Raw genomic sequence first — 22,292 nt, 5'->3', positions numbered from 1 at the left:
TTAGATTTTATTGGCTAAATTCATTGATACGTTCACTTTAATATACTTGCACGGATCCCTTCACACACGGTCAATTCAAAGGATAAACATCGATCAAACCTTTTCGCAATTCAAATAAATTACAATAACCAAATATTCAAATTAAAGCCAGTATATCTTATTAATTATTTACGTTTTTATTCGTCTCAAAATGAACATAATGAATTCAATTTATATCTGGTGTAAAATATAAAGTATGTGTGTGTGAATATTGTAAGCAATTAAAAAGTTTCTGATGTGGGATTTCCGTTCGACCATGTATACAATAATTAGGCTTTATAGTTTTTTTTAAAAAAAATCCATGTATATTTTTTAAAAAATTGTTCGATTGATTGATATTTTAGTTAATCTAATTTTCCATGATTTATTTCCCCCGTTACAGTTTTGATAAAAGTGGGGCACGTAAAAACTTTCACTTTGAAAAATGATCATTTCGATTAAATTCTTCCATTTGGTTAGATGAATTAGAATATCACTACCTCGCCTTTATCCGACATTAAGTGTTATATTCATTAGTCCGTGCTTTTGTTGCATCCATTGCCCCACTTGCTTATAGTGAAACAAAAGCAACGTAAAATTAACCAAGCAACACACATATACATATACATATACATATACATATACATATACATATATATATATATATAACATTCTAGATCATTAATTAACCATTTAATATCCTACACGTTATTAACCATTTAACATTTCATTCTCACATATTAAGATTCTGTTATTTGATTAAGTTTTTTTTTTTCTGGTTAAAAGTTATTCGACAAAGTTATATTAAACAGCTTTTCAAATCAGTGATAAACTATTAATAATTAACCCACTTTATTATCAAAAGAGTTGGATTTGGGCCAAATAAAAAGAAATCAAAAGATGGATTTGGCGAATCTATGTGTAATCATATGTTTTTTTTTAAATCGGGACCGTACATGCTTTGACATTCTGACTGTAGCTAGATATAGCTCTCAACACACACACATATATTGATATATATATATATATATCATAAACATGTTTTTATACGGCAATCCAAAAATTTGACCAAATTGGTTGGAGATCCAATTAACATATATAATCAAGCAGTAATTTATGGACCGTCTTGACAAAGTCTAAGTTTCTGAAGATTCGGACTTCGTACATGTTCTCACAATGAGACAGTTTTTTTTTTGTCTACTCATTGACAAAATCTTGCTTGGATTTTTTTTTTTATAAAAAAAAAAATTGTTGTTGTTGACTAGGGTTTCAAACCAATGTGCTGAATGATGATGCAATAACTGAAACAGCCAATTTCCATGAAATGTCTTGGCCATTTTCTTTGAGACTGTGTACCCTCATTTTTTTATATTTACCCTTTTTATGCATTTGTAATTCTACGTTTAATTATTAAATAAAGACCATCGAGTAACGATTTTTTTTTTTTTTGATAATTACCAAGTCGTTTGCTATCGTGATAGATTTCATAATTATTTCAGTTTCTGTTTCAGATTATAAACTTGATTACTCAATCTAGTATATATATCGTATTTGATATAATCTTTAGTTTTGTAAATGTTTATAATATTCGAAGAGGAAAAATCAATAGTAAATAGGGAATGCTTAGTCGTTGCCCCCTCCCCACGGACCAAAATTTCAATGGCAGTATCCAATAAAGACGAAAAAAGGGGGTAAAAGATGTTATTGACGGTTCAATTTCAATATTCACTTATTACTTTTTGACACTAGGCCCACTATAGCCTCGTTAAAAAAAAAGCCTAATCGATTTCACTTTTGAACAGAAATTATAATAAAAATATATAATATGATTCGCCTTTTTTTGGGGGGATAAATTGGGTCCGAATAGAGTCGAAGAAAAACTTTGTGGAAACGAGGGAAATTCCCTAAGAGATTAATTTGGTTGATTTTTTTTTTTAAAAAAAAAGCAAAAGCCATAAAAGAAATTAGGTGATGGAGCGACTTCAGCTGGGTCCTAATCTCGCTTATAATGTTAGTAATATTATATTAGTTAATATGTCATTATATATCTCTCTTATGTGAATGCTATCCCCCCAAAGAATATATATATGTGACAAAATTATATTACATACAATTTCCTTTTTTTCCCCCTCATTTGTGTGATTAGAGTCATATATAATGATTGTTAGTCTAATCATCGACAAAAATAATCATGCTCTTCATAATTAACCTTTTTCTTTTTTCACTACCGACCTTTACTTGTACCTAAATTAATCACAAAACCCCACCCCTCCGAAAGAGGAAAGAGAAATAGGAAAAAAGCCTCTAGTTGAATGAGAAACTTTCACATGTTGGAGAGAGGAAATTAGAGAATTATAGGTGTGTGTGTGTGTGTGTATATACCCTCATATATGTCAAAGATACACATCTCTAAACACAAATGCAACCCTCCTTACATAATTATAGATCGTTCCTTTCATCAACTGTTTCGACTTAAAAACTATTGTCTTCTATCTTCAATCTAATCCTTACCCAACCTCGTGCATACACGTGCATGTTTGTCTCCTCACACACACACACACACACACACAAGTGTATGTATATATATATATATATGCGCGTGTGATATGTATATCCACAAGAGGCATTATAATTTGTCCTTGGATCATAGAGGCATCTTTACTATCCGAAGCTAGGCATCGACGCAAAGTTTAAGGAAGTATGTGTCCTATTTGTTAAAAACACGGCACATGTTCACATGGAAAATGACTAGACATGGACCTAAAATATTTTTTTTTTTATAAAATGGACCTAAAATATTTTCACTATACCCTCATATATATATAATCATGGATTATAGGAAACAAAATAAGGCGAAAAGATTCTGTTTTCGTGCGTAATATATAACTATTTCAATGTCTTAAGTTTAATGTTACCGTGAACGTTCTAAAAGATGAATTTTGTTACTTTGTAATAACCTTGCGGTATATACATATATATATAAAGTTTATAAAGTGTTTCTATTTATTTCCGTCTTTTGAAGTATTATTATAATTTAGATATTTTGATTCGTTACTGTTTCGTAGTTATTTATAAACTAGAAAGTAAACTTGTAATTTAGAAATTCATATCGCAGGTGTATGAAGATAATGTTGCATGTCATGTGATTGAAATGAAACGTGAATTTTGTTCAAACCCATTGGGCTGTTGGGCTTTACTTTTATGGGCCTTAAGGGGGGGGAAGACAGCCCATTTAGTGCCACGCTGCCTTCACCAAACCGGTAACCAAAACCTAGCAAACCGTAGATTTAATTCGGTTATGGTTGACAATTTATCGGTTAAGCTAACAGTCATACAACCTTTTGTCATTTGGAATCAAAACCGGGTCAATAAAATATGTTATTCATCTAAAGAATATCACAAAATAACATTATCAGAGACAGATTGAAAATTCAATTTTCACAAAATTATTTGAGACCCTAGCGACTCGGTCTTTCAAACCGAATCGATACACAACGTGCCGTTCCTTGATTAGAACACAGAACTGCACGACGTTTATAGTACAATGATTTCAAACGTGTCTGAGGGTCAAACGACAAGAATTGTTTTACTCTTTGGAAACTAGCTACCCGTACGCAGAAGTCACTTTCTCTAAGAGGGCACATTTGTCTTTTTTATTTTATTTTCTTTACCTTTCTATTTTTGTCGTTTAGCGGGTTTAACTTTTACTACCGTATTTAGTATTCTTTCTAAAACAGCCCCAGAACTTTGTCTATTTGATTTTTAACCCCAATTAGCCAACCAGTGGCACGAAATCGGTCTAACAATGCCGTAAGTATAGTAAAAAGTGTAAGTTATAAATACGTAAATTAAATTAGTTCTTTTGCACTCTACATTAAGAGTTAATCAGTACGAATATTTGATAAAATCGCCAACCAAACAACAAAAATTAATTTAAGTTAACTTGAACAAAAAAAAGAAAGAAATGGCGGGATTTGTTACCAATAGGAGTGGGTACGGATTGGATATCCGGAATTTTTGAGATATCCGTATCCGTATCCGATCCGCACAAATATTCGATTTTGTTATCCGTATCTGATCCGTAATTTTCGGATATTCGCAATTTCGGATATTCGTAAAAATCACGGATATTTGCGGATATCCGTATACGACCTAAAATATTATAAAATTTTAAATTTAAATTAAATAACAAATTCAAATGTAAATAAAATATATAATCTATTTAAGATAAATGATATTCACAAATTTAAAATTCATGATTTAAACATTCCAAATCAACTCAAATACAAATACAATTATAATTTATCACATACAAATATATTCAAAATTTAAAATTAGAAACATTAAACATAATAAATCTTAATATTCAAAAGATTAAAATTATAAACCTCAATATATATAAAAATTTTCTTGAATCACCCTAAAAAACGTGTAAATATTAAGCATTTTAAATCTCCATATGAAATTATTCTTATATTTAATAATATTATTACAGAATACGAATCAGATCGGATATGTCGGATAATTCAATTTTAATATCCGTATCCGATCCGTATCCGACAAATATCTAAATAAATATCCGTATCCGATCCGTAAACTCCGGATATCCGAATTTTTGGTTCGGATACGAATCGAATAACGGATCGGTTCAGATTTTTTGAATATTTTGCCCACTCCTAATTACCAACCAGTAAATTAGCTTATTTATTATCTAGCTTAACACAAAAAAAAAATATCTTATATATCAAGTAAAAAAAAATTGGTAGAGCGACCCGTACTATGACGACACGTGTTGATATCTGTATGGTTAAAATACTATTTACTCGTCGTCTGGTGCTTCTTTAGTTCTTTATTTGTTTGCTTGGTTATCAAGCGCTCGAGTAAGCTACGGTTTGTACTCGCTATAAAACAAGGACATATGGTTCTCGTTTTGGTAAAAACTTTAAAACTCCCTCAAGATTTTTTCCGTACATCAGGCAATTCAGTCCCTTTTTTATTTTCTGACTTTTTAAACGGTCAAAAGATAAATTTAGTATTTTTGAGGGTTCAAATTGCTTATTTATTTTTTTTTAACAAAACGTGTAGGTAATCGAGGATATGGTGAGATTCTTTTCAATAGGCAAATAATAATTAGGATATAATTAAGATTGCTAAACTGTTAAGTGTAAAAAATTGCTAAAACAATTATGTTTTCCGTAATATACTTATCATGTTATAATGATAATTATTTATTCGTCACGACAATTACAGAAACCTATTTTTTTAAAGTAAATTAGAACATATTTATATTATATTTAAAAGAAAGTAAAATCAAATTTTAATAACAAACAATAAATAAGATAATAAATTAATATTACTTACTAAAGTAAATCAGATATTCTCAATTCCCTCTAAAAAGAAACAAATAGACAATTAGTATACAAATTATTGTTTTTCCCCCTTATCCATAACCTATAACATGATAATTATCCAAAAACAAATATTACAAGATAATGAATAAAAAATGCAAGATTCTCCTCTCTCGATTAACCTTTCAACCAACAAATATTTTAAAAAGTTTATCCATTATAGCAATTTCTAAAATTCCCTACATACATCATATATCAGCACACATAATTCTATATTATATTTATTTGTTTTTTGTTAAAGTAAATTATATTTATTTGTTTTTGATAAAACTCCTCATGCACAAACATATGGGTAACTTAACTCTATATATACATACGAACGTCCGGACCATCTTTTTATAATTCATTCTAAGTTAAGAGGTAAGACCCGTCACCAGTATAATGTAATTACTAATTATGATATATGTATATATGTGAATAAAGATATAATTTTGTTTAATGGAGATAAAATATGTAACCGCGAGTGGGAATTGAATCCACCCTACCCACGCACCAAAATGTTGCACGCCTTGTAATGAATGTAGCTAAATATTCGAATTAATACACCAAAATCGTATGTGTGGGTAAAAGGGTCAAATTCATATTCCTCCGATACATAATTTCAATTTCTTATAAAACTAACGATTCTCCTCCCGTTGCCAAGTTTCCTTGGTTGCATTTTCTGACTAGCTTAATTATATATTATCAACTGATAATTATAAAGATATATTGCATAATGTATCTGTTTTTACGTTTATGTTTTGAGAATTCATGGGATATATGCATATGCGAAATTATAATTGTATTTTTACATAAAACAAGATCACATGCAACAACAAATAAAATTACAAATTGAATAATTTACGAAAAAAAAGCAAAGGGAAAAAGGGATTAAAGAGTGCTACACGTGGCAGATATTGAGCAAAAGAAATCAAATCAATCGTCCTCGCCTTGTACTCTAATGGGCCCCACACCTCCCCTGTTTTTTTATAATTATTTATTTCTCTTCTCACGAAGCAAATGCTTCTCTCATTCTTCTTTTTTTTCCATTAACGCCAGAATCCGAGAAAGCATAACCAGGGAAAAACAAATAGAGGAGTGCTGAAAGATAACGAGATAAGAAAATGGTTGGCCTAAGCGTTGTTTTGGAGACGAACAAGAGTCTGACGAGAGATTCCGGCGGAGTCATCAGCCCTAAACCACCGCAAGTCCTCAATAAAACCGCCGTCATTATCCCTGCGGCCTCCTCCTCTTCCGTCGAAGGGTTCCGCCATGGGAGTTCAAACCAAGATCAAGATCCTGGGTTTCTCGAATACTGCTCTCTCTGCAAAAAGAAACTTCTCTCCGGGAAAGATATCTACATGTATAAGTAAGCATATACAGAAACAGACCACCGGAGATACTCTGCTTTTCCATGACTTTAGATCTCCAGATCTTTACGAGTCACGATTTTTATGCTGAACCCAGATTTTGTTTACTGGTTTCTGATGATGGGTTTGTGTTGTTTCGGAATTTGTTCTCTGTGATTCGGCAGAGGAGGTACGTTTTGCACCGAGGAGTGCAGGTCGAGGCAGATTTTAATGGACGACGAGGAGAGTTTAAGAGGAAAGAACTGTCCCCTGATCGCCATCAAAACGACGCCGTCTGATTCGTCGTCGTCTTCCAGTTATTTTCCGGCGTCCGGCGGTTATTCCCGGCGCCGGCGTTGACCAAGAAACCGAGCAGGCGGTTTCGCGTACTGAGAAGGACAGCATCGCGAACTAATTTTTTCTCACTTTAAATCTGATTTGACCTTCTTACCCTTGGGCTTATTTTTTGTCGTTTTGCTTTTAACATGTAAAGCCAAAAGGGTGTTTTGGACATTTCGAAGCTGGCATATCTATCGGATCCCCTAGGTTTATGAATAGTACGTTCCCGAAATATTTAATTATATATTCCGACGGAGGTTTTGCTTTTGGACGGATAATCAATGAAAAGTTTTTTTTAACATTACAATTAAATATTCACTATATTGGTATTTTTTTATTAGCAGTACAAATATTTCAAATGATTATTTAATATGTTAATCCAAATTGTGACACACACACACACACACATATATATATATATATAACTATTTAATATGTGAGTTGTGGAACTTACGAACTATTCGAGAGGCAAATGAATCATGAGAGTTATCGCTTTCATGGGACAAGCAAAAACGGAGTGTGCACTTTTATCATACAATGCGACAAGTAAAAGGGCATACATGAAAAATAGTGTGCTTATTTATTTATTATATAATTTAAAATATTCTCTCCGTTTCATGCGAATTGAGCTCGGAATATCTAGCGTTATGTGCGTCCATGTGGACCGACATTATCATACTTTATAGGATTTTTACGTAATCACATGATTCACATTATCTTTTTTTTTTCAACATAGGAAACATCATATCTATAATATGGTGGAATGATCTTATCTAATAAAATATATTTTTTTCTATCTAGTTGAAAAACTTCACAATCGCAAAAATTCAGATGCCATCCAAAATGTATTTTATGATAAAAAAATTTATAAATCTGTTTGCGCAGTAAATATCTTATCGTAGGACGGAAGTAAAATTAATTAGTTGAATGTGAGAATTCTCTAACCACAACCTCGTATATATAAATATTCAAAACAACAGTTTCATAATTAATTCCTTCATGTTATATTGTTTTTTTCCTATTGAATATATATATATATATATATATATATTGTAATATTTTTCATATGATAAGAACTTTTTTTTTTTGGTTAAATCATATGATAAGAACTTCATAAGATATCCACTGAAAAAGGACAGTTAGGTCCTTACCTGTATCTCACTTTCTAAGTAACTTTATTTTTATTAATCATTAATTTATTGGACAATTTATTCAATGCAACGATTAAAGAACCTCTTTCTTTAGTTGGACTGACCATACTCTTAGAATTAATGGGCAACCCCAAACGCAGGATGTATGTATGCATCTCTTCTGCAGGCTATTGAGCTACACTGGCATTTTTATTTATTTATTTATTTATTTTTGTTATAGATACTGGCATTTTTATTGCATGACAGACACCACGTACGTCTTTCGTTTTTTTTTTCAAATCCAATTTCAAAAGGAAAAAAAAAATGAAAACTTCTTCACAAACGTCTGAGAGACGAAGTCATTATCTGAAACCCTAAATCAAAGACGATACCGTGAGCCAGAAGAAATCGATACGCTGAAATCGTGGAAGAAAAGCCCACTGAGATTTGCCTAAAGATCCGGAAACAGTGGAACTGACATCGTTGTCGGTGAGAAAACGTTTTCCGTTGTCGTTTCTCCGGCTATGGAAGCGGCGGCGGCGGAGGCAACGGTCATGGCGGTGGCCGTTGCTCTTTGCGGCGGGATTCTCGTCTGTAAAGTGTAAACTGTTGGTTCTTCCAAGAATTATTTAGTGTTTTTTTGCGCGCGAGAAATTGTTTGGGCCCTTATATAATTGGGCCGTGGGCCTATGACAACCCGAAACAAGTGAACAATAACATAAAAAGATACGACATCGTATTGTTCGACAATCCCCATTATTATAACTACGATAAGATTAGGTATCCAATAAAAATGTTAATCGTGAAACGTTAATTCTTTTTTACTCTTTTCTACTCCGATATCTAAATCCTTTTTTTACATATATATGATTTTATTATAGTGAGAGAATTTAATACGTGACGAAATATAAATAATATATATATATATATATAATATTAATATCCTCTTATCTTATCGAATAAATGGAAAATAAAGCAAACAAATATCATGTCCTTATCTATGGGATTATTCAGAGCGGTTGCATAGTGGAGTGTGCCACCTGGGGCCGTGAGATAAAATTATGGTACAACTCGGTATTTGGACTTAGGTGAATATTCTCCATTCAGATGATGACACGTTTACAGGTTCTTAAAACATACCGTTATGATTGGATAAATATGTACTGTTAGATGTAAGCGTATGTAGGCGAATGATAGATTATGGGCCCATGACGTTTTCGCTGGGCTTAGAGCCTAGGGAAACGCGAGAAAACAAGCCCATAACGTGTTGCTATTTTGAACGAACAATTAAAGCTAAAAAAAAAATAATTAATGCCATGTATCCACAAATATGGTGAATATTAATTATGCATCATTTAATCTTTGATTTATATTTTTATTTAATTTAAATTTATAACTAGTTCCAAATAAAAATTCTTAATTAAATTTAGTATGATTCATCACGAATTTCAACATTTAATTTCAATTTTTCTCACTATTTAAAAATACAAGTTTTCTCTTGATTTGTAGCGTCGTAATCTCAGTTTTTTTTCTTGAAAATAAAAAAAAACTTTGATTTTAATTTGAGAGATTACCATTTATCATTTTTTTTATCTAATATCCCATAATTAGATAACAAATGCTTCGGATTAGTATTGTTCAAATTTATAAATAATGCATACATTTAATGTGTTCAACCGGATATTCTGTGGCGTCACGTATTTAATGTGCCTAACCTTAATTGCGAGTTCTCACCACATACATGAAAATTAGGGAAACAATTTAAATCAATAAGGGAATAAATAAGTATATTCACGTGGAAAATGATAATTTCCATACGAATTCCTCTTTTGACTGACTACTTAATATATCCGGTAAATAAATAAATAATACACCGAATTTTATTGGAAGGTTATGGGACTTGATATAATTTCCATTTTTTGGGCCTTCCTCATTTTTGCATGGCCCACTAACGGCGCGCGACACGTCAGCGGCTAATACTTACAGTCAAAGCGGTTATATACCATTACCAGGGAAGAAGCTTGCCTTCCTTCTTCGTCCAAATCCTCGTGCTTTTTATTTCACCCCAAGAGAGAAAACGAAGCTAACAAGTCGATGGATTCGAGAACTAAGGGAAAGACGGTGATGGAGGTTGGTGCCGATGGCGTTGCCGTGATCAACCTCATCAACCCTCCCGTCAATTCTCTATCCTTCGATGGTATAATTCATCCTGTTTCCCCCATTTTCTTGTGCGTGAATGGCGTTCATCTGGATAATTCGGTGATGTGATCACTTGGGTGTCTGATTTTTTTTCCGTTTGCTTATCTGGGTCTCTTTGCATGTGTTTGATTTCCGGTTTCTCCTTAAGAGTTTTTATTTATGACCGATGAACGCGACGGAATGTTTTGGTCTAACTAATGTGAGAGTTGGGACTGGTAATTTGACGTCCTTCCTTTGGTTTCCTGATAGTAAAATCTGCTGAAATCTCTATACATATACTTGATGTACGTTATGGTTTCTCGTGGAAAATATGTGTTCCTCTGTGTATAGATTCGAATGTGCGAGACTGTACATTTCTAACAGAGCGGAAAACTTGTGTGTTGTTTTGGTCTGTCTCTGTCCAGTTCTATACAGCTTGAAGAGTAATTACGAGGAAGCCTTGAGGAGGAATGATGTGAAAGCTATTGTAGTTACGGGTATGTTCGAGGACATGTCTCTTTCTTTCTACATGGTGTTTAGACAGGTTACTGTAATGGCTTTGTGTTTCTTACGACAGGTGCAAATGGGAAGTTTTCCGGTGGATTTGATATATCGGGTTTCGGTGAAATTCAAAAGGGGAACAGTATGTCTCCTTATATCCGTGTTACTTGTATCGGAGTTACGTATTCTCGTTAAAATGTTTTTGTAACCGGTGATTTTGCTTTTGCCAGGGCAAGAGCCGAAGGCCGGATACATATCAATCGACATCATAACTGACTTGATCGAAGGTATTTGTCCTGTGTGCCGTCATAAGCGATCTTGTATAATGCTTTTGCTGAAGTGTTGTTGTGTTTGCTGAGGGACTGATGGAATCTCTTTGCATTTCAGCTGCAAGGAAACCATCGGTTGCTGCCATCGAAGGGCTTGCCTTAGGAGGAGGGTTAGAACTTGCAATGGTATATGTCGCTATATAGTTTGAGTTTTTAGTCTTTTTTTTTGCTTGGAAGGAGCTCAATGAGCTATTTAGGGGGATGATAGTAATAAGATAGTAAAATGATTTTTTTTTCCAGGCTTGCCATGCAAGGATATCGGCTCCTGCCGCACAATTGGGCTTGCCTGAACTGCAGCTTGGTGTCATTCCTGGCTTTGGAGGTATTGACTTTTTAACTTTGTCTATATCGTTGTCCTTGGATAGTATTCGGAATCGAAGTATCTAGATGCATAATGGGCTATCAGGAGAGGGGAAATGATCTGTGAATTCTGTTTAGAGGCATTGTGAAACGAATCAAGCGGCTGGCTGTCCTAATTACATTCTTCTATACTTCTGCAGGGACACAGCGTCTCCCACGTCTTGTTGGCCTCACAAAAGCCCTTGAAATGATTTTGGTATGTAAAGAGCTGATTCCTATGTTAGCTTGGTTCTGTCTTAGTATTATGATGTAACCACATTTTGTATGTCAACACAAAAAGACATCTAAGCCAGTTAAATCCGAAGAAGGCCATTCATTGGGGCTTGTTGATGCTGTGGTTTCACGCGCCGAGTTACTAAACACTGCTCGCCACTGGGCACTCGACATAGTGGAGAGGAGAAAACCATGGGTTTCTAGTATTTACAAGACCGATAAATTACCTCCTCTTGGAGAAGCAAGGGAGATATTGAGGTTTGTCAGGGGACAGGCACGGAAGCAAGCCCCCAATCTAAGACATCCTTCAATGTGCCTCGATGCTGTTGAAACGGGTATTGTCTCTGGTCCAAGGGCTGGTCTAGAGAAGGTATATTTTTTGGCTGTCGTGTTTGCTTGTTGATTTTTCTCTCTCACCTTTCTCTTCTTGGAAAGTTTAACATGAAACTCCATGATTTTTACTTCCAGGAGGCAGAAGTCTCCCAAAAGGTTGTAAACTTGGATACCACCAAAAGCTTAATTCATATATTCTTTTCTCAACGAGGAACTTCAAAGGTTTGTGAGCGTTCTTCTTCCTGTCGTGTATATCAGATTTGGAATCGAGTACAGTTGAATATCAGATTATTTTACAAGAAACTCATGTCATGTATTAATATCTTTCCCTCGACGTTACCCTTTTCAATCTTACTTATGGACAGGTTCCTGGAGTTACTGACCGGGGATTGGTGCCAAGGCGGATCAATAAGGTTGCGATAATTGGAGGAGGATTAATGGGATCTGGAATAGCCACTGTGTTTATCCTCAGTAACTATCAAGTGATTCTTAAGGAGGTAAACGAGAAGTTCTTGGAGGTTGGAATAGGCAGAGTCAGAGGTAGGGTTGTTTTCTTTAATGTACTTTAGTTACCGGCCAAGTGCAAGAACAGTGAGCTGAATAGTTTCGGTGTTTGATCAGCAAATCTGCAGAGTCGTGTCAAGAAAGGGAAAATGTCTCAGGAAAAGTTTGAAAAAACCATGTCCCTCCTGAAGGGTGTTCTTGATTACGAAAGCTTCAGGGATGTCGACATGGTGATAGAGGTAATAAAGAACATAACCAAGCAGGAATTATCGCTTCATCCTGTTATCTAGAAACTAAAGAAATAATTTTGCACCCTTGCTCTTTTTGTTGCTTGAGCAGGCTGTTATTGAGAACTTATCACTGAAACAACAGATCTTTGCTGATCTAGAGAAGTATTGCCCTCCACATTGTATTCTTGCGAGTAATACGTCAACTATTGACTTGAACAAAATCGGGGAGAAGACCAAGTCTCCGGATAGAATGATCGGAGCACACTTTTTCAGGTGATAATACATCCTCTTGGCCAGGTTTTTATGATGTGAGTTTACCCAAAATTTGCTCCATCTCTTGAGACAAATCATGTTTTTTTTTCTTTTTTACTGTACAGTCCAGCACATGTCATGCCGCTACTTGAAATTGTCCGAACCAATCATACCTCGGCCCAAGTAATTGTCGATCTTCTAGATGTGGCTAAGAAGATAAAGAAGACGCCGGTTGTGGTTGGAAACTGCACGGGTTTTGCAGTGAACAGGATGTTCTTCCCTTACACACAAGCAGCTATGTTTCTTGTCGAGCATGGAGCAGATCCATATGTAATTGACAAAACAATCACCAAGAGTGGAATGCCAATGGGACCCTTCAGGTATATCGACATTTTAGAAGAAAAAGCAGCTCTTCTCATGCACCTTGAATTGATTGTCTGTACTCTAAATGCTTGATGTTTTATACGACTGGCCAGACTGGCTGACCTCGTTGGATTCGGAGTAGCTGTTGCAACTGCCACACAATTCATCGAGAACTTCCCCGAAAGAACATACAAATCAATGGTCATACCTCTCATGCAAGAGGACAAGAGAGCTGGTATGTCAGAAGCTGCACTGGCTTAGTCTCATTGATGTCACATTCTTCTAAACCTTATGTACCTCCTATGGATTTCAGGTGAAGCAACACGTGAAGGGTTCTATCTGTATGATGATAAGCGCAAGGCTAAACCCGATCCCGAAATAAAGAAATACATTGAGAAGGCAAGGAGCATGTCCGGAGTAAAGATCGACCCTAAGGTCGGCTCCTCTTTCTCCCAGTCCTTAAGATGAGAAGAATGATAAAGCCACCATTGTCCCTCTCTCATTTATAGCTTCCAATTTATTTGGTTTTGCAGTTTGAGAAGATGTCAGACAGGGATATCATTGAAATGATATTCTTCCCCGTGGTGAATGAGGCATGTAGAGTCTTTGCGGAAGGTATTGCAGTGAAAGCAGCCGATCTTGACATTGCCTCTGTGATGGGCATGGGTGTTCCCCCTTTCAGGTCAGCACCGAACTTCGATTTTCACAAAACCCATGTCAAAACCATTTTTTGCTCAATTTGTGGGTTTGGCTAACGTTGTGAAACAGAGGAGGAATCATGTTCTGGGCTGATTCCCTCGGATCCAAATACGTCTACTCGAGGCTAAACGAGTGGTACAAGGCTTATGGTGATTTCTTCAAGCCTTGTTCTTTCCTTGCTGAAAGGGCTTCTAAAGGAGCTCCATTGGTCAGTCTCATTCTCTTCTTTCTTTCTTTCATGCGGCCTCAAGATCATGGCTTTCGTCATGCAGATTTCCTGGATAGAAAGACGCTTACTTTCTGTCAACTTTTGTCTCGAGATTAGATGGAACATTGCTCTTCTTAGTATGCTTAGTTAGTGTTCGGATTCATCATCATCTTATTGAAATCCCATCTGTTCTTCATGTTTTGTCACAGAGCGCTCCTGTGGAACAATCCAAATCTCGCTTGTGAGGTCTTTTGGATCAAAACCCATGCCGTCATTTCTTCCTTTACTGCGCTGGTCACCGGAAAGTTTGGATCTTTGGTCTCCGGTGTCTCAATAACGTCGCCGGCAAAAAAAATCCGGTGGAGAAGTAGCGATTTTCAGAAACAATAAAATTATTTTGTGATTTTATATGTTGTGGTTATGTATTATCTTGTGTCTCCCTTGAGTCGTGAGTCGTTTAAGCTCTTTTTGTTGCGGTAGATATGGTCGTTGTTGATTTGATGATCATTTTTTTAGAACTATGATGTTTCATTGAAGTTTTTTAGTGGGAACAACGATCGAAGACTTTACATGAATATCAAAATTTAATTAACAATAAATAGGGATACGGATATTTGACTGATTTATTCAATGATTATCTTTTGTTTTTGTTTTTTTTAAATAAATTCCAAAGACAATGCAAGCAAGAGATGTAGAGAACATAAGCTTTTTGGCTGAATAATCATGAATGAATATGCCCCCGAAAAAGAGGAGTGTATATATAAAAGCCATGAATTTATGTAGCTTTCCTAATTGATAATTTAATAATAATGATTTAATATTTGAACTTTTTATGTGACCAAGTAAATGGGCTTGGCGGAGGAGGTAGAGATCCTGTGTTGCTCTCCCATATTAAGCTCCCGTAGACTCTGATAGGGGATCCTCGCCGGCGTCAGGATTCCGGCCAGGGGCCCCGACGATGGCCTCCTCTCCGTCGACCGGTACGGCGTACTCGAACCGGACCAGATCTCCGCCGCGTAAACCGGACCCGACAAGGAACCGGAGGCCCGAAACGCCCTCGCCCGGTGAACGTCGCCGAGGTCGAGCTCCATTTCCCTGGCCATGGATACAGCGGCGGCGTGGTGGTGGCGGCGGCGTCCGACGGAGGAGGAGGCGGTAGATGGCCATCTCCGCCACTTGAGGAAGAGGAGAGCGTTCTTCCACCTCCACTGTTTCTTCTTCTTCTTCTTCATGTGGAGAACGGATCGGGTCGGGTCGTCTTTCGAAATGGGTTTCTGGAGTTTGAAGTGAAGAGCATCAATGGAGGATCTCGCAGATGTTTCTCTTTTGTGATTCCTGCCTTCTTCCAGAACCTTCAATTTCCATTCCCATACCAGGAAAAAAAAACATAGGAAATCCGAAATTAGCAGCTTTTTAGTTGTTCTTTACTCCGAAATCAAACAAAACCCATTCCAGAAAACTTCATAAAACCTAAAAAAACTCAGACGACGGAGACCAAGTGAAGCGAAGAAAGAACCTGGAAATAGTCGATCTGAGGATCGAATCCGTAATCACTGAAATGCTGCGATGCAGGCATGGGGAAAACTGGGGTCCTGTTCGACATTCTTCCTCTGGATATTCTCTGGGGAATATTACTCAAATAACCCACTTGGGTCGCAGCAATTTCAGTGTACACCACTGAAAAAAAAAAAAAATTTTGCGACCTTATTACGACTAATATATAACTAATATACAACCTATTACGACTAACAAACTACTCTTATTTTAGTTATATATTAGTTATATATTAGTCGTAATAAGGTCGCAAAATTTTTTTTTTTTCTGGGTGGTGTACCCTGAAATTGCTGCGACCCAAGTGGGTTATTAGGGTTAAAACCCCTATTCTCTGCTGCGGAGCTTTTGAATGCGTGCTTTAATGGCAGAAATGGGAATTTAGGGCTTGGGACTCGAAGAGAGAATGGCCGTTGGGAGAAGTGCCCACAGAAAAGATGGAGCGCTTATTCAATGCCCTCACCCTCTTGTCCGTTTTCGCTCCTCTCTTACCCCTTCCGAATATTTCGAAATTATACACAATTTTTTTTATAACGAAATTATACACAATTCATATATATAATAAAAATAATGCACAAGTTTGTTTTTTTTATAGAGGAATATAGTGTTATAATTATACAAGTATACAATTACAAGAAAAGACATCCCAAACAATTATGAAAATGCTAAAGAATAAAATTATAATCGAAAATTATAAAAAAAAACTCAACTGAAAAATAAAAAGATAATAGTTATATAAATTAATCATTAATTTTTTATGGAAAAAGTCAATTTTAGATTTAAAAAAAGAACGACATGAAACAGTGAAAATAACCGAAAAGTTTAGCAAAAAGGAAATTAAAAAAAAAAAACAAAAATGCGTGGGACTGAATCGGGAATATTACACAAATACCTTTAAATGTGGATTTGACTTACAACACATACCCTTCAAAATCTAGAAATTTTAAAAAAAAATTGAAAAAGAATGAAAAGACATCGTTACCTCTTTTAAAAAATACACGTGTCAACATCTGAACAAGAAATACCAAAAGTTGAAAGTTACTAAAATAAAAATTTTTGAAAAACCAAACAGTTTATTTTCAGCCATTTTCGATAGACAGTTTCATTTCTTTATAATATCGTTTCTTTTTCATTTTCTCTTCAACTTAGCGATTTTTCTATACGATTTTTCTGTGCATTTTTTTTCTGCGATTTCGTGTTTGCAAGTAAAGTGAACAAGAATGGACTTCGTCTTCATCATCTTCGACCCCCTCTTCGGCTTGTATTTGCGAAGACCTTTTGGGATAGTTTTTGAACTCATCGAAAATCTGATTTTTTAGGGTTTCGGGTACAGATTGAGATTCAGTTTTGAGATTCGGTTTTGGGTTTTCTGTTAAGTTTTCGTTAAAGATTAAGGTTTGAAATAAACATTAGAAAAATGAGGATTTCAGTGACAAATTGTCACCGAAATATCGAAATAGGGTTTTCGGATTGGTGAGAAACAATATTTTCACAAAATACGTATAGGAATCGAGGCAGGTGATATTGTCGACAGTCGGATGTACTAAAACATAGATTAGTGGTCATGCTAGATATTAGTCAAACCCGTCAAACAAGTCAAATTAGAAACGAAGCAAAAGTGTTCAAACTCGTCAAACAAGTCGCACTACTACGAGTTTGACGAGTCTGATAATGAGTGCTAAATTTATTTTTGCAGAAAATGAATGCAAAATAAATGCGGCATATACAACATCAAATATGCAGAGGCACTGTATATAAATTAGTGGTCACACTGAAATTCTTTTTCGTTAACCTTTTTTTTATTTAGTAGTATCTTATTTCTTAAGAACTCTTTCTTATTAAGTTGTATCTAATCAGATCTAAAACTTTACCAGAACATCTTTTTTTAATCATGTTACATTAATGATATTGTAAATCATATGTACTAAATCTAATCATGTTTATTCTATAAATCCGTCAAACCTGTCAAACTCTCGGATTTGGCGAATTTATCAATTTTGAACCATGAACATGTTAATATGATAATCAGAACTATCTAGATTTAACACCTTATTTTGTTTAACAATGCATGATCTCCCAAACGAAACCATAATGTTCTAGTACACTTTATGTAACACATTGGCATAAGATAGAATTTATCATTTTCGCGGATGCTTTATGAATAACAAAAACACTTTTTTTTAGCGAGGTATGTGTTGTAAGTGAAATCGACATTTAAGGGTATTTTTTCAATTGGCCCGACTGAATCTCGAAGGACGAGACATGTGCATGAGAGCACGTGAATCCTTAAAAGCGCATGCATCTCTATATTAAATGAACACATATTACTAATTATATATTTTTTTGTTAACTTACATTTATATTTATATATAGGCTTTTTCTGTGTTAGAAATTGTGTTAAATTTCAGATTACCCGCATAGTTTTTTTTATCGAAATTATTAAAAATCTAAGTTGCTAATTATATCAATAAAATGTACTTTTTATGGATCGTACTACAAATTATATAAAAATTTCAGATTACGCAAAATCTTGGTGGTTTTTAGTAGTTGTGGCCTGTGGGCCTTTAGCAGCCCAACATTAGCCTCTTGGACCGCCCCTTGTGGCATATATATATTAATAACAAAACGTAAAATTACAATTATAATTTCGGGATGGTTAGGGTTCATAAATATATTCGAGATTGTGATGAATTTGAAGTGAGTTTGAGCATTAAAACATAATCATCAAAAGTCACGCCAATCCGAACCAGCCGGCGGACCGCGTGAACCGGTTCAACCGGTCATGCCACCTAATTTAGTTTCTAATGAAACCCACTTAGACCGGTACAAAGCCGATGTTTTTTTTAATGAACCGGTAAAACTCGATTTTTATGTTTCGGTTTCTAATTTGACAAATATATTATGTTTCTCACATATTAAATTGAAAGCCCATCGAATCAATCCATGGGCCCACAACGATATCTTATATTAGGCTCATGGGCTTTTAATATGGTCCGTAATGTTTTAGTAAGATATTTAACAAGTGCATATATACTTATACTTGTCCATACATGTATATGATATCCATACACATATACATATATATATGTTGTATACATGTTGCATTCTTCAAAATTTCAAATATGGTAACCACGATAAATAAATAAACAATATAAAGGATGAAAATTTTGTCATTACCCTCGTGACATTCAAAACATTAATTTCTTTTTCTTCGATTTTTTTTTAAAACAACTGAATTTAAAACCCAAAAATTAAGGGAGAAAATAAAATGGAAAATTTCCGTCAGGAACTCTTCTCATGCTTCTACATGTTGCCGAGGTAAGGGACCTGTGTCTGTGGAATCCACGTACCGCCTTGTAAGAATTTCCCGGCGGTGAACTCTCCGGCCTGTCTGGGAGTGAATTTCTTGATCCCTGGCCATTTGACCCGTGTAGCTTGATTCGATCCGGGTCCTTTGTTCTCGAACTCTGCGTACTCCAATGTGTCGAGCGCGAAGTTTCCGTTCCATTCGAGCCAGCCTTTTGGGTCGATGATGTCTTCGATCGTTGTCCTCATGATGATCGTTCTCGAGAACTGCTTCCATGGACGACCCAGGTAAGCTTTGTTCGTCTTCTTCACTGGGATGTACGCTGGGTCTCCCGTGATTCTGCAGTTATGGAGCACGATCCCTGTCGTCTCGCGCTTGTCGGTTCGTCCCTGAGCCGTGACCATGCACGATTGGCCTCCCATCGGTTTCCGGACGACCATGTTGCAGTTCTGGAAGAACGATTTCGCGTCCCCGAAGATGTAATCGATTGTGCCGGAGATGGTGCAGTCGCGGTAGAATTGTCGGTGGGAGTGTGCGTAGAGCGTGTCTTGGTAACCATCGATCTGGCAGTTGGCGTAGAAACTGTCGACGTAACCATCGATCTGGCAGTTGTGGAAGACGGCGTAATCGGCGGAGACTCTCAGCGCCACCGCCTGGTGACCCTTCGGTCCGGCCGTGTTCTCGAACCCGATGTCCTTCGCCGTGAAGTGCTCGCCATTGACAGCTGCCGCATATGATTCAATGCCTCAATCAGGTATGTATGTTACGAACCCTAATTTCGGAAGGCGATTTGTGAAACCCTAATTTTGGGTTTTAGGGGATCTTACCGACGGTGGCGGTTTGGTAGGTCTTGACCTTTCCCATGCCGAAGTTGAGGTTTCCGGTGATACGGGTCTTGGTGGGTCCGTCGCCGATGAAGGTGACATAGCTCATGGTCTTGGTCACATCGACTTTCTCTTTGTAGATACCTTGTTTGATGTAGATGACAAAGGGAAACTTGTTTTTCATAGGCACTGTCTTTAAGGCAGCGTTTATGCTCTTGAACTGGCCGCTTCCGTCCAAGGCAACCACCGCGTTGGGCTTCACCTTTGTCCCTTTAGCCGCCATGAGCTTCCTCGCTTCCGGTCTCATCCATGTCGGGAAACCGTCCTCTGTCGAAAGGAGTTTTCTTGCATAGCTTCCGAGGTCACCTCTGACTCCTGTCATGTCCAAACTCACGTTACGATTAACTCAGATTGGGTTGGAAAGGATGCTATGAATGTCTTTCGGGCATTGGGACAGATGAACTACCTGTGATGTTGAACTGTGGGAGAAGCATAGAGAGGCCAGAAACCATGGCGAGGCCATTGCTTGTGAGCTCTTTGGATGTTTTAAAGATCTTGGCCATTTCCTGTGCGAGATCCGACTTGATTTCTTCGAAGGTGTCCATGCAGGTTTGCTGGAATGCGATGGAGCCACTAAGCCAGACCCTGAGATCCTCAACAAACTCCTCTGCCTCATTGAGGTTGAACCCATCGAATTTGTCGAAGCACTTTTTAAGGTCATCGATGGCATCAATCATCAGCTCCTGGCAAAGGTCGAGAGCCCCTTTCGTCTCTGGGTCTTTCTCAGCTCTCGCTTTGAGCTCGTGGGCGGCTTTCTTGATGCCTTGGTGGATAGAATTGATGGTCAGGTTAAAGCCAAGCCTGATGAGGTCCAGCGGTTGGGTGGAGTTGGGGGATGCAGCCATTAAGCTGTGGACACAGGTCTCTTTGTAGTCAGTCGGTTCACAAACGGCTTGGACCGCCTTGGTTGTTGTTTTGATCTGCGAGTCACCGTGTTTGATGGGACCGCTGGTGTTCTTGGACGTGGCCACTGCCACCGAGACCACCATGACAACGAGCAGGGCCGAGATTCCACCCGCTATCATGCATTTCTTCTTCTTATCGTCGCCCAAACCCATTTCTTGTGCGGGTTTATTCGAATATGAGGTACGTATTCGTCTTTTTGTCTGCGTTTGTTCGTATTTTCACCCTTTTTGTGTGTTTTTCCAGGTAAAAACCTGAGGAGCTGCAACTTTGGCTAAGAGCCCTTCTTGCTCTGATCCTTGATCTTTTTTTATTTTTTTTAAGGATTTTGGTAATTTGTATTTTTTTTTTGTGTGGTTTTGGTTCAAGTGAGTGTATTGGTTTAAGCAAAGGGATCGGAATGGCGTTTATATAAGGAATGGTGTCAACGCTATTTTTGGGTTTTTCTTATTACAAGTGTTTGAACGGATCTAACTGACTATAGATTCTTCCCATCTTTAGGCTCTTGTTTCTTCAACAAGACTTCTGTGTCTGAACTTTTGTTTCTTGACATTTGGTCCCACCTTGTCTGACTTTGGCGTGTAAGCAGAAGAGACCATCTAAGAAAACCTCTGACTCGCTGAGAAGGTTTTGACTTTTGACTTTTGGAAAAAATTCGAAACTCTCCCGAGTTTTCTTGTACAACAAGTCAACTTAACTTTTTTTTTTTGATAATATGTAATTTGTCAAGGATGAGGTTCGAACATGGATGGAGCATTTTTTGCACATATCCACTTACCAGTTGAGCCTATCATTCTTGGCCAAGTCAACTTAACTTTCGTTTCTAGGGTTCATTCTCACCGTGAACAAATCAAAGACGGATAATTGTGTTCAATGAATTCAAGAAATCGTATGTCATCCGAGTGATATAAACCCTATTATTTTTCTTTTTGGTGTCTGGAATAATGTAATGGACTCTGAATTTACAAGTTTGGTTGGTGCCAAGTTACTTTGTATTGGACCATTAATTCATATCTAAAAATAATTGGCAAGACATTTAACTTATCATCCTTGTGGTTGAATTGAATGAGAAAATCCTTGCTTCTTTGGTTAGAAAATGAATCACAAGATGTTTCCTCCCAAAACTAAAAGACAATTTTTTTTGACCCACGAATCATCTCTCTTACAAGATTAAGCACAAGAGAGAGAGAGAGAGAGAGAGAGAGAGAGAGAGAGAGAGAGAGAGAGAGAGAGAGAGAGAGAGAGAGAGAGAGA

General features: G+C 36.5%; 4 protein-coding genes and 1 long non-coding RNA gene across 6 annotated transcripts; 3 read left to right on the top strand and 2 right to left on the bottom strand.

Annotated features, from left to right (window-relative positions):
* Positions 1-6,448: 6,448 nt before the first annotated feature.
* Positions 6,449-7,267, top strand: LOC104818911. The gene is made up of 2 exons (XM_010548710.1): positions 6,449-6,774; positions 6,940-7,267. The coding sequence occupies exons 1-2, from the start codon at positions 6,530-6,532 to the stop codon at positions 7,112-7,114; spliced, it is 420 nt and encodes a 139-aa protein (XP_010547012.1). The 5' UTR covers positions 6,449-6,529; the 3' UTR covers positions 7,115-7,267.
* Positions 7,268-10,257: 2,990 nt separating this feature from the next.
* On the top strand, positions 10,258-14,968 carry LOC104818910 (glyoxysomal fatty acid beta-oxidation multifunctional protein MFP-a). The gene is made up of 18 exons (XM_010548709.1): positions 10,258-10,420; positions 10,827-10,898; positions 10,979-11,044; positions 11,133-11,189; positions 11,290-11,357; positions 11,472-11,553; positions 11,732-11,787; positions 11,872-12,174; positions 12,273-12,359; positions 12,503-12,677; positions 12,759-12,880; positions 12,981-13,144; positions 13,249-13,503; positions 13,600-13,721; positions 13,800-13,921; positions 14,020-14,168; positions 14,255-14,393; positions 14,603-14,968. Exons 1-18 carry the CDS (start codon positions 10,318-10,320, stop codon positions 14,636-14,638), a joined length of 2,178 nt encoding a protein of 725 aa, XP_010547011.1. The 5' UTR covers positions 10,258-10,317; the 3' UTR covers positions 14,639-14,968.
* Positions 14,969-15,083: 115 nt separating this feature from the next.
* Positions 15,084-16,066, bottom strand: LOC104818909. Its single transcript, XM_010548708.1, has 2 exons — positions 15,910-16,066; positions 15,084-15,745 (listed from the first exon to the last, which is right to left on the bottom strand). Exons 1-2 carry the CDS (start codon positions 15,994-15,996, stop codon positions 15,224-15,226), a joined length of 609 nt encoding a protein of 202 aa, XP_010547010.1. The 5' UTR covers positions 15,997-16,066; the 3' UTR covers positions 15,084-15,223.
* A 3,068-nt stretch (positions 16,067-19,134) lies between these two features.
* Positions 19,135-21,290, bottom strand: LOC104818907 (probable pectinesterase/pectinesterase inhibitor 58). 2 transcript variants are annotated; one of them, XM_010548706.2, is made up of 4 exons: positions 20,542-21,290; positions 20,079-20,450; positions 19,847-19,975; positions 19,136-19,807 (listed from the first exon to the last, which is right to left on the bottom strand). In XM_010548706.2, exons 1-4 carry the CDS (start codon positions 21,191-21,193, stop codon positions 19,248-19,250), a joined length of 1,713 nt encoding a protein of 570 aa, XP_010547008.1. In that variant the 5' UTR covers positions 21,194-21,290; the 3' UTR covers positions 19,136-19,247. The 2 variants fall into 2 exon arrangements, with proteins under 2 accessions (XP_010547007.1, XP_010547008.1); XM_010548705.2 differs by having other exon boundaries at positions 19,135-19,975.
* On the top strand, positions 21,113-21,532 carry LOC104818908. The gene is made up of 2 exons (XR_772728.1): positions 21,113-21,221; positions 21,285-21,532. It is a non-coding gene; the product is annotated as an uncharacterized LOC104818908 (long non-coding RNA).
* The last annotated feature ends 760 nt before the right edge of the window (positions 21,533-22,292 follow it).

Source organism: Tarenaya hassleriana, unplaced genomic scaffold (genome assembly GCF_000463585.1).
Source record: "Tarenaya hassleriana unplaced genomic scaffold, ASM46358v1 Cleome3, whole genome shotgun sequence".
NCBI lineage: Eukaryota > Viridiplantae > Streptophyta > Magnoliopsida > Brassicales > Cleomaceae > Tarenaya > Tarenaya hassleriana.
Note: the sequence above shows the minus strand (reverse complement) of the source record. Positions and strands in the feature narration are given on the sequence as shown.

Bases quoted from the DNA above. Each gene is read 5' to 3' on its own strand.
- LOC104818909 (XM_010548708.1), bottom strand. From the start codon at position 15,996: ATGTCGAACAGGACCCCAGTTTTCCCCATGCCTGCATCGCAGCATTTC. The intron at 15,746-15,909 runs GTTCTTTCTTCG...TGGAAATTGAAG, and splicing joins CTCAGATCGACTATTTCCAG to GTTCTGGAAGAAGGCAGGAA.
- LOC104818907 (XM_010548705.2), bottom strand. From the start codon at position 21,193: ATGGGTTTGGGCGACGATAAGAAGAAGAAATGCATGATAGCGGGTGGA. The intron at 20,451-20,541 runs GTAGTTCATCTG...TGGACATGACAG, and splicing joins CCCACAGTTCAACATCACAG to GAGTCAGAGGTGACCTCGGA. The intron at 19,976-20,078 runs GTAAGATCCCCT...CATATGCGGCAG, and splicing joins CTACCAAACCGCCACCGTCG to CTGTCAATGGCGAGCACTTC.
- LOC104818911 (XM_010548710.1), top strand. From the start codon at position 6,530: ATGGTTGGCCTAAGCGTTGTTTTGGAGACGAACAAGAGTCTGACGAGA. The intron at 6,775-6,939 runs GTAAGCATATAC...GTGATTCGGCAG, and splicing joins AAAGATATCTACATGTATAA to AGGAGGTACGTTTTGCACCG.
- LOC104818910 (XM_010548709.1), top strand. From the start codon at position 10,318: ATGGATTCGAGAACTAAGGGAAAGACGGTGATGGAGGTTGGTGCCGAT. The intron at 10,421-10,826 runs GTATAATTCATC...GTCTCTGTCCAG, and splicing joins CAATTCTCTATCCTTCGATG to TTCTATACAGCTTGAAGAGT. The intron at 12,881-12,980 runs GTAATAAAGAAC...TTGCTTGAGCAG, and splicing joins ATGTCGACATGGTGATAGAG to GCTGTTATTGAGAACTTATC.